General features: G+C 39.3%; 1 protein-coding gene across 1 annotated transcript in view; it reads right to left on the bottom strand.

The window, feature by feature from the left end:
• Positions 1 to 909: 909 nt before the first annotated feature.
• The window catches only part of RAD51C (RAD51 paralog C), a gene marked incomplete at its 5' end in the record, with an annotated part of 17,727 nt that continues 7,900 nt past the window's right edge, over positions 910 to 10,736 (bottom strand). Inside the window, 3 exons of the mRNA XM_010293332.1 lie at positions 910 to 1,229; positions 4,885 to 4,945; positions 7,947 to 8,007. Coding sequence (XP_010291634.1) covers positions 1,128 to 1,229; positions 4,885 to 4,945; positions 7,947 to 8,007 — 224 coding nt within the window. The remainder of the gene's footprint in view (positions 1,230 to 4,884; positions 4,946 to 7,946; positions 8,008 to 10,736) is intronic.

The raw sequence follows: 10,736 nt of genomic DNA, 5'->3' as shown, positions 1-10,736 counted from the left end.
ACTCAGATTCATCATTGAATTTTGTTTCAAGGCAAAGTCAATTTAGTGTTACTAAATGAAAAATTAAAGATAGTGACTCCCACAACTTGTATTCTCCATTTAGCCTGCTGGCTGACTTTCCTCAGCTGTAATATTACCAACCACCATGCCAGAAAGGTGTCATATGTGTGCATGTGTACAACCACTTATTTGAAGTAATTACTATTTTGCACTGCAGTACCTTTCTTCTCCTCTAATAATCTTATCAATTTGTTTTCTCTTAATAAAAAGAGGACAAATCCCTGCTGTATTTTCAGTGTACATTCATTCTTTGATTTGGTTTAGATTCTGGATCTGATGGTGCCTAAGAAGCCAGGGTTTCCTCTTCATTAAAGCCATGAGCAAAACAGATCCTGATTACAGAATCGTCATTCTGAATGCTTTGGTCAAAGAACAACATGGAAGCTAAGAGCTGTGCAGCAGTTTGGTTCAAGTTTGAGTGGTGGTACAGTATTCTTATTTACTAAGATAGGAACACAAAATTAACACGCTGGATCAAATCTTTTGTCCTTCAGATCTAGTGTTTCATCTCTGTTGTTACCACTACAAGATAAATGAGAAGTTCAAAACAGTGCTTTGATCGTCCTTGATCAAGGACTTTGCAGCAGGTAAGGGCTAATGCCCCAGTCTGGCACAGCATTTGGCACGCATTTATCTTAAAGCATCCATCAGCAGCTCCCCTGCCTTCTGCCCTGGTGGGAACAGATTGCTGCAGGAAACCTTTTTAAAATTCAGATACACATAAAGCCAGATGAGTGATCAAGACCTGTGGCATTAAATGTACTGTACTAGATGCTTGCATTTCATTGTTTTTACACCCAAGTAGTAGTTGCATTCTCCACCCCACCCCCCAAAAAAGCTGCAGCCTCTTGTTATAGAAAACATAGATTTTTATTATAAAAGTAAAATTATGCCCTACACAAAGGTATTTCCAGCGAAAAATTTACATATTGCAATCTTAATGTTAAAATAATGTCCAGAGCAGGAATTTAAGTTAAGAGTCTTTCAGGCTACCTTTGGTTGCATGTTCACTATGCAACTGTTCTCACGTAGCACACATTTTTTAACATGCAAATTTTGAATCGCTATTACTTTTCCTCTTCTCTCCTTGGCCGTTTGCGAGGGTTCATTTCAGTACCTTCTGCATTTTGTGTGACAGCTGGAGGCTGCACATCTCGGAAGCCATGAGACTGTAAGATATAAGCAAATATCATGTGGTAACACTTCTACGGATATAAAGCATGAGTAACTAGTTCCCAGAAGATCAGAATGAGGTATGATGCTGTTATTTATTTTAGATGAGCAGCCACAGAGCGTTTATAGACCAGGCTAAGCTCAGAACTGCAAGCTTTTCAACACACATGCCAATTAATAACTGTGTGTCCTCATTTTATTTTTTAAGGATATTTTCACCAACCAGGCTATCTTTTTAATTTTACTACTAATAACCCCTATGCTTCTCTGTAAATTAACTTACGTTGCCTATTTAGATAAATTAAAAGCCAAATCCTTCAGCCCTTATTCAAGCTCCCACAGAAGGAAGGAGATGACTGGATTAGCTGCCTCAGTCATTTTCAGAAACAAAACTGTGAATTTCTAAAACCTAGGATATTTTTCTTTCATGTATCTACTTAATGAACAGAAAACATCAATGAGACGTTGTAAGAGAACAGCATATCTGAGTCAAGTCTCTAGACTGCAAAGACTGTCCCAGCACAGTAATTCATGGGACACAATGGGATGATAACCTTTAACTGCCAAAAACTAATGTAGAAGTAAAAACTAGATGCTGCTACGCAGGAGAGCTTAAAGTGATCTATTTGGCTTAGTACCATTCATATTTTCTGTTCCCTTAGCTCACAATTTAATGGTTTTAAAAGATTTTAAAATACAAAAGATCTGGAAAATCAGTTAGTTAAACATGTCATCAATAGAGATGGAGATACTGAGATGTTATGTGGAGCCTGCAACTGTCTGTCTGCCCATCTCCAGACAAATGCTGTGCAGGGAGCACTGCTGACAGCTCAATGAAGACTCTCACTGCACTGCAGACTTACAGAGGAAAAGGGGCTAATCAGAAAAAGGAATTGCTTTGGGGATCCGAAATGCTCAAGTAGAGACACTGTGGGGATGAGAGCATTTCGGGAAAGCTGACATTTTAGGTTGGTGCAGTGTGAAAAAGCAGGCAGAATTACTATCAGGCATGTGACTTTTCTAAAATGCCAGTGTGTCCCACACCAAGATCAATCCAAAACAAAACCCAATCAAAATGTATTGCTTAAGTCTCCCATCTCTGTATTTCTATTTCTAAATGACTCACCTCACACAGCCTGCTACGTTTTTAAAGGAACAAAGAGCAAGAGGTGCCACAAGGGCAGAATTTGTGCAGTCCCTCTGCTATTATAAGCAACTCAAGTGTTGTTCTAAATAGTGTAATGGGGAATCTTCAAGTTTAGTGTTTCACTGCTGCTTGCATCTAATCTCTGCCATTTCCCTTAGGCACAAAGGTGGATCTCTAGCCAAGAATCCACTTAATCCAGCATGCTAGACGCTCAGCAAAAGCATTCCAACGGTTATAAAGGCCAGAACACAATAAAGTAGGCTGCTTAGTATGGATGTTTTGCATTTAGTTAAAGGCATGTACCTTCTAGGCATAGCCCCTTGAAAATACAAGAATTTTGTATATATTTGTGAAGCTAGTTAGTCATTTTTAGATGGAGAGAATGTAGCTAACGGAACCAAGGCTTAACAAGGCTCACTGGACCTACAAAGCTTCAATAGTCTACAGTGTTTTCAGTTGTTCATTTAAAGTCTTCTGGCGTCTACAGACTGCATCAAGACTGACAAAGGTAGATGACTTTGTTACTTGAATGGTATTCTCACTGCTAGTCTGGCAGACCCTCCACAGTTCAGGGAAATCCTGACAATTCCTACCCAGAATATAGGTCCTGGGCCTCTATCGTTCAGGATCAAATAATCAGGTCACATTACCTGGGAAATTTAGGTGCATCAGATGATCTACTTACTCCCCTGTGCATAAATCAATTTACATTTCTATACTCTGCATTTAAGAATGAACCCTTATCAGCCTGTGAAAGAAACTCTATTTAATTTGATAGGTGTTCCACAGCTTCCACGCTTGCTCAGAGTGGTGACCGACTTGCTGGTATGCTGGAAAGGACACAGCTGAAAAGAACTAGAGCTTAGTCACGAATTTACACACTTCTGCATCAGCTTACAGGCACTCAACAGCCAGTTTGTCAATGGTACCAAAGTATTTAATTTGCATAAGCCTAAACATCTTTGAGGATCTAGGCTTCAGGAATTTACAATTTTTTCTTTTTTTTTTGTATGCTGGTTATACATAGATGTGCTAGATCAGATTTGGAAGCATTGAACATGTATTTACATCTTCCAGTTTAACTACTGAGATGTGAATGAGAAACAGTAATAGCAGACTGTTACCATCAAACCTGAATTTCACGAAAGAAACAAGGATAATACATCTTTTACTTACAGAAACCATCTGCTGAAGCAGCTCAACAGGATTAAGGGAAAAACACAGGGATAATCTTAAATTTTAACTAATCTCTGATTAGGATACACTCTCAACTGTATTTCAAGATTGTGTGCATTCACATGACACGAAGAGAGCATAGCTGTTTTGTAATGCATGTAAAAATACTGAAAGGAAAAGGCAATTAAACTAAGACAAAATGCCTCTGTTTGTCAGCTGGAGAGAAAGGGCTGCACAGTCACATGATACAGACAACCTTGGGATGTAGTCCCACTTACCCTTTCAGTCTTTACAGAACCAAGAATATATATATCTTCTGTTCAGGTGAATACATTCAGGACTGAAAAAAATGCGATTCCTGTTCAAGAGTTTGAAGATCTCATCTTATGGCAGCATTAAAATCTGCAGGAAATGCTATGGTAACATGTTTCCATGAGGACACATAGCAAATACTTACGGTATGTACCTATGTATCTGACATTTGAAGATACAAGAATTGAGTGGTGTTTTCTTTAAACCTAAATACAACTTAGACTATGTATTCTCATTAATATCTATCTAAGCACTCCACAAAAGAAAATAATCACAGGATTTAACTAGGGATGAGTAAGGACTCTAGCCATAAGCTGCAAGATTCTCATATGATAGTGACAGAAGAGAAAAATCTGTATATATTGGCTGGTCATAGGGTCACCGCTAGGATGGAGCCATGAAAGAGTTAAATACAACCTAGGATATAACAGGCAATGTACTTAAAGCAGAGATGTGGAAATACGTATGGCACAAAGCACTGGTGAGACCTCTGGAATGATTCACACCACCACGTATGATTCTGGTCACCCTTGTCTTAAAAAAGATAAACTCAACTGGAACAGATGCAGAGAAGAGCCGCTCAGGAAACAACCACCTACCTGACAAGGGAGAAAACAGCTTGGCTTATTCAAGTCTCCCAAAATGAAGACTCAGAAAGTGCATGATTGTTCTCTGTAATTGCACTCAGGCCAAAAGTTAACATCAAGGGCAGATAAAATAAGCAGTACGAGCACAAGAACAGATGGGGACAGGCTGCCTGTAAATTTATCTGGAAATCAAAATGTTTTAACTCTTAAGAGGACTAACATGCTGGCTCATTTTTCTAAAGAGAAAAGGTGCAGAATATTCATAAACCTGGAAACATCCCAGTATTACTGGTTACCTTCAGAAGGCAACTGAAAGGTAACATTAAGAAAGCAAACAGCATTCTCAGATTTATCTGTGTGTCTGAAAATTTCTTTACGGCTAACAATTCGCTCCCATTTCTGTACCTCCATCCCAAAAGAAATACTAACTGTAATGTGATATGGTATGGTTGACTCCTTCTGACTCGGTGATTTATACAACGTTGCCAACCTGGTTAAACACAAAACAGATAATTATGATTAGTGAATACAATAATAAAAATTCCAAGTAACCAAATGACTGGACCCAAGTTTTCCCACAATCATGGGGTAGATGACCAATGGAATTCTTATGTATGTATTGTCATATAGATAATTTAAACTGCGAATGCTAAATTCCCATCCTTATATGACCTGTCAGCTCAAATACAATGTGGACCTACTAAAAGGAGTGAATGATTAGCCTTGTTTCATCACAGTGTTTGATCACACTTTTGGAATAATATTCATTATTAATTAATTCCAAATACCACTTTCTTAAAATGAAAACAGAAAAGGTTTTGAGCACAATTCTTCCCTACTCCATTAAGCTACCATTTGTTCATTGACCTCTCAAAGTTGGGAGATACCCTCAAGAATTCAAGTACTTCAGCGGGGGGGTTGTTTCTAGAGATTTTGCAAGCCAATCAATATAACCTACTGGATGGAAAATAAGATGTTCTATTTCTAAGCCTGACCTTGCCACTGACATACAGCATAACCTTGAGAAAGTAATTTCTCTTGTATCTCTTCTTTAACACTTCCTTGATTTCGTGCATTTAGACTCTAAGCAATGCATCTCGATTTGTGCTTATACAGCACCTAACCCAATAGAATATGCTTGCATGATGTAGATAGAAGATTGCAAAGCAGCTCAAAAGCAAGGGATTTTTCAACTACTCCCAGGGCTCCTAGTCTGCACCGTGCCCACCTTGCCAAAACTTACACTTACATAAAGCCAACATAGAAAGTGTTCTGCTCTCTGTATCAAGACACCCTGCCAAAGATCCTGTTAATTATTTTTGTTTTTTTTTTTCTCCCTGAGGTGCCATTCTATTATAGAGCACGTAATTACAGCCTGAGGAACACTGCCACTTCATGTTAGCTACACAGGGAATTCCTCTGGACATTTAAGTGGTGGGTTATACTTTACAAAATAGCCTAAATCTGAAGCTGCAGAAGCCATGCTTTTATAAATGCTCAGCTGGAGCTCTGCTGCATGCCTCTGACTCAACAGGATCTTTCCTCACAGCAATGAGCACCCTTATAATTAAGCTCTGATGTTTTCAGTACTAGAGAGAAAGAAAAAGACAGGTATCATATTTGGCCAAAGCAAAACTTTAAAAAAAAAAAAAAAAAAAAGGCAAATGGATTCTCATCAAATGGTCATCTTTGTGCCTCAATAACATAATATAAACACAAGAACAACAAAACCATGACAGATCATCAGTAAAAAAGCAACAGAAGCTAGCTATTTCTGCTTTTTACAGATAGGCAGTTGTAATCAGAATTGCTATGCTTCTGCAGGCCCTGCTCCATATTAGGTGCATATTTAGAATAGTAAATAAAACATGTTTGTCTATTTTTGGCTTGCGTTCTGGAACCTGTATCCACAACCTTACTTGCTGTGTTGCAGAAAAAAAAAAAAAGCTCTTTATTTTTGATATATAAAATTAACTTTTGTTCACTCTGCAATCATTATGTTGATGCAACGTCTCTCTTATAAAGGCTGTTAACTAATCAGTAATGTTAATTTAATTCCAAATTAAACAGCCTGCTGTAATCATTCTGCATTGCCTTCAAACTTAGAATTTAAAAAAACAAACTCAACAAGAAAATGTCACTGCATTTCTCTTTCAAGTTTAACACGCAAAACTACGCACAACAACATTCCAGTAGCACTTTTGCTTGCTGTTTGCAGAAGAGCATCGAATTGAAGCATGGCTTCTTAATCTCAAGGTGCTGCACTGTGATACTATATGCAAGACAAATTTAACTCACAGAATCACAAGGTTGGAAAGGACCTTCAAGATCATCAAGTCCAACCATTAATCCAGTGCCACCATGTCCCCTAAACCATGTCCTGAAGCACCACATCCACTCATTTTTTGAACACTTCCAGAGATGGCGACTCCACCATCTCCCTGGGCAGCCTGTTCCAATGCCTGACCACCCTCTCGGTGAAGAAATTTTTCCTAATATCCAATCTAAACCTCCCCTGGCGCAACTTGAGGCCATTTCCTCTTGTCCTATCACTAGTTACCTGGGAGAAGAGACCAACACCCTCGTCGCCACAACCCCCTTTCAGGTAGCTGTAGAGAGCGATAAGGTCTCCTCTCAGCCTCCTCTTCTCCAGACTAAACAACCCCAGGTCCCTCAGCCACTCCTCATAAGACTTGTGCTCCAGACCAGGAGAAAAGAATTGTGCTTGCAATATAGTGAAGAAGGGAAAAAAGAATCAGGAAACAGAAAATATCTCATTGCAACAGACAGAACTTCATACTGTTTTCAGAAGGGTCATCCTCATTTATTTTGGCTTCTAAAATCATCTTCCATAGGTCAGCTCTGCATTGGGAGTAAACGCAACTCTCTACCTCTCTGCAGGTCATTGTAGCTTGGTATCTGCATAGCTGTCCAGTTTTGCAGAACCATCCTGCTGCATTCAAAAGCAGGAACGTCCAATGGCTGCCACTGAGGTTCAGGGGTCAGTAGGCTACAGCCTGTCCTCCTGAGAATGACTATCTAGGTTGAAAGCCTTCTTTGGCATCTTTGGCTTTGTACTGACTGGGGCCTAAAAGACTAAAGCAAAGAAATTCTACTCCCTGTTTACAAGATGCAGACAGGAAAAAAAAAAAAAAGTTCTACTTAGCCACCAGAGCCTAAATTCTTGTGCCTGAGCAACTGCCACTAAGATATTATACTTTGATGAGACGTGGCATCTTGTCAGAAAGAAACTATAGCACTGCAGCAAGTTGACCATGGTGAGAAGGAGGAGCATGACAGTTCAGCCCACACTGTCTTAGCCTGAACTAGAAAGCTCTTCTTGAGCCTCGGTAGCCTGGAACATGGCAGACCAATGCCAGGAGTCAAATTCAAATTCCTGCTTAGCCACGAGGGCCAATCTGAAAAAAGATTCTCAAATGTCATGTTTGTCAGTATTATTATGTACCTTACTGGCCTACATGTTCACTTACCGCTGACTGTTGTCCCAGTGAAAGATTAAACGGACAGTAGCAGCATGTCCCCAGCTTTCTCCTGGCAACACAAAATGACAGGCCATTTTATTTATCTCCTGTAACAGCAGCATAATAAGAAAGCTGAACTGAAATTAGACCAGTCTTCCCCCAACAAAAAACAGGATTAAAACATATATACCTTTCTTGCAGTAATGAATCGCATCTTTTTCATATGTGCAAGGATTTCACAACTAGTTCATCAAATACACTGAGACAAGGGATAACCTCTGTACTCACAGTGTGTTTTGTAGAAAGCTTGCTGCAGTACTTCCATATTTTTAGAAAGATTTTACATATACCTAATAAAGGACAGGTACTAGACAAATCTTGAAAACAGAGGCAGCATGAAGAAAAGATTTTTCTAATTACTGCCTAAGAAGTCAAGTGAATATGTCTAAATCCTACTTCAAAACTGCTATGTTCTGTCTCTCAGGCATAATTATGAGCAAACATCACTCCGTTTGGGATACAAGCTTTGGGAGAGAGTCAATGATTATTAAAGTATTAAGGGCCCCTGAAGCAGTCTTCTCCTTCTGACAGCAAAATGCAAAAGAACACAACCAAAAGCAAGGGGTGGGGAGACGTGGTGGAAAGAGAGAAGGAAGTTTGGATTGTTATCCTATTTCAGGGGAAACAGTCCTACTGTTTCAGTTCACACTTGACCACCAGATCAGTCCATTTATAGACAGTTTTATTGGGTGTTTTCCTCCATTTATCTCAGGAGACAGTCAGTAGTTCATTTTAAACCAGCCATTTTGGTTAAATGCTGTAGGCCTCTCCTATTCACCTGCACACAGCCCTGTAACTTCTGTATCACTTGTTGGTATCCATCACGTCACCAGCCCCCCGTGCACCATGTGCTTTGGTATTCATTATAGCACAGAGAAGAAAAAAAACTATTCAACTGTAATGAAGACCTAGACCCTCCAGGCATTTTGCCAGTCCTTGCTCCACTATGTCTAAATTGAGATTAAAGCTTTTTGGCTATCAGATACGGTTCCAAGTTGGAGATCAAAACACGTTTTACAATAGGTACAAATTCCACACCAGAACGTCTCCAACTCTATTGAATATGCTACTGTAAAATCAGATGTTTCTGAGTTAAACTGGCTGTAGATTAATATTTGACCTCCTTTCTAAATATATCCAGTAGAAATGTCTAGGAACACCCAGCTTAGCTATCACTAGTGGGAAAGAAAGCTGTCCCCTTCATAAAGCTCTTGACTTAATACCTTGCAACATCTGTGCTTCCCCCCCCCGCCCCATAATTAAAAATTTCCCTTCTGCTAGGAAGCTGAATAGGAGGTTAGAGATTGTGAAATCTTAGAAAAGGCTGTTTCTAGGGCTTACCAATCAATGGGGAAATGACACTATTTAGGGGAGGCAATAGCATGGATTTTACTTGGGGTTTTGCTGCTGACCCTACCCTCAATAGTTCCTTTGGCTACAACCAACCATGGAGGACTAGGAGATTCTTTAGCATTTACAATGAGACTGCTGAAATAGCATCCCTTCAGAGTGGGTGGTAAAAATCACCTTGTAATCCACCAGCTCAATACTTGCAATGAATCTATGGAATAAATTCACATCAAAATGAAAACAGCTTTGTACCCCTCTGAAATGCTCAGTGTGAGATATTGCTATTTAGGATGAGGGGAATATCTCTTGGCTTTTACACTGGTACAAAGTTTCATTTTTGCAAGAGTACACACTACTCAGTTTAACAATACTACATGGTTACATGCACATTCTGGTGAGAGTCACAATGAGTTTATGGTCATATGCGGTTATGTCAAATTAAATGTTTGTAAAAGAGAATATGCACAAGACAATACATGATACATTTGAATTACAACCTACTCTGAATGTCTTCACATTCTTTACTGTCCCTATGGCTCCAAAAACACAACAGCTCTCAAACACCACTGGCTATTAAAAAAACACAGCATCTATTAGCTTTATTTGAGTTTGTAGCCAGACAGACTGCCAAACATAATACAACAGAGGGCAAGAGGCAAAAATGACAAAAAGGGTCAGAAACTGGAAGCTGGGTCTTTATCTGCATGCACAGCTCAAAATTCCACATTCTTCACAGTCTTGAGGGAGATGGTCTGTATTTGTTCATCTTATCTTACATCTGTACCAAATGCTTCAATGCCTGTACAGACACTGAGAACATCTTTGCCTTTGTACTGTCCCCTTCTCCCTCCCCACTCCAGAACAAGGGAACCATTACTTATTTCACAGAAACTGAAACTGTGGACAGAGAATTTGTGCCCTGTAAGCGCATCATAAAATAAGACAAAGTTACAACCTGAAATAAGATTCAATGCTGAGCTTTTTCTTAATTCATCTAAATCTCTATTTCAGAAGAATGGTTCTATTTTCCCCTGTGACTGCAGCAGAAGAGTCTATATGAGCTACTCTGCTCATTACAGGGCAAAATGGAGCAGCCTGTAAAAAAATACTTCAACTCACTTCGGGTAGGCTGTAGTTGAAGATCCCACATAGAACTTCCCTCTACTTTGTAATTGTAGAGAGCAATGGGTAGAGAGTTCCAGCTCTGCAGCAAATATGAAACGCCTTTGCAAATAACTAATGGAACGTGTTCAAATGTAATGGCAAAATAAACAATTTAAACTGTTTTGGAGAGGCAGTAAATGATTCTCAGGGAATTCAGGAAATTGCAGCATAGTTTGAGGTGTGCAACCATTAAGCTGTGTTCTTCTGTTACTGCTTTAACCTGTC

This window comes from Phaethon lepturus, unplaced genomic scaffold (assembly GCF_000687285.1).
Source record: "Phaethon lepturus isolate BGI_N335 unplaced genomic scaffold, ASM68728v1 scaffold17028, whole genome shotgun sequence".
Lineage (NCBI taxonomy): Eukaryota > Metazoa > Chordata > Aves > Phaethontiformes > Phaethontidae > Phaethon > Phaethon lepturus.
Note: the sequence above shows the minus strand (reverse complement) of the source record. Positions and strands in the feature narration are given on the sequence as shown.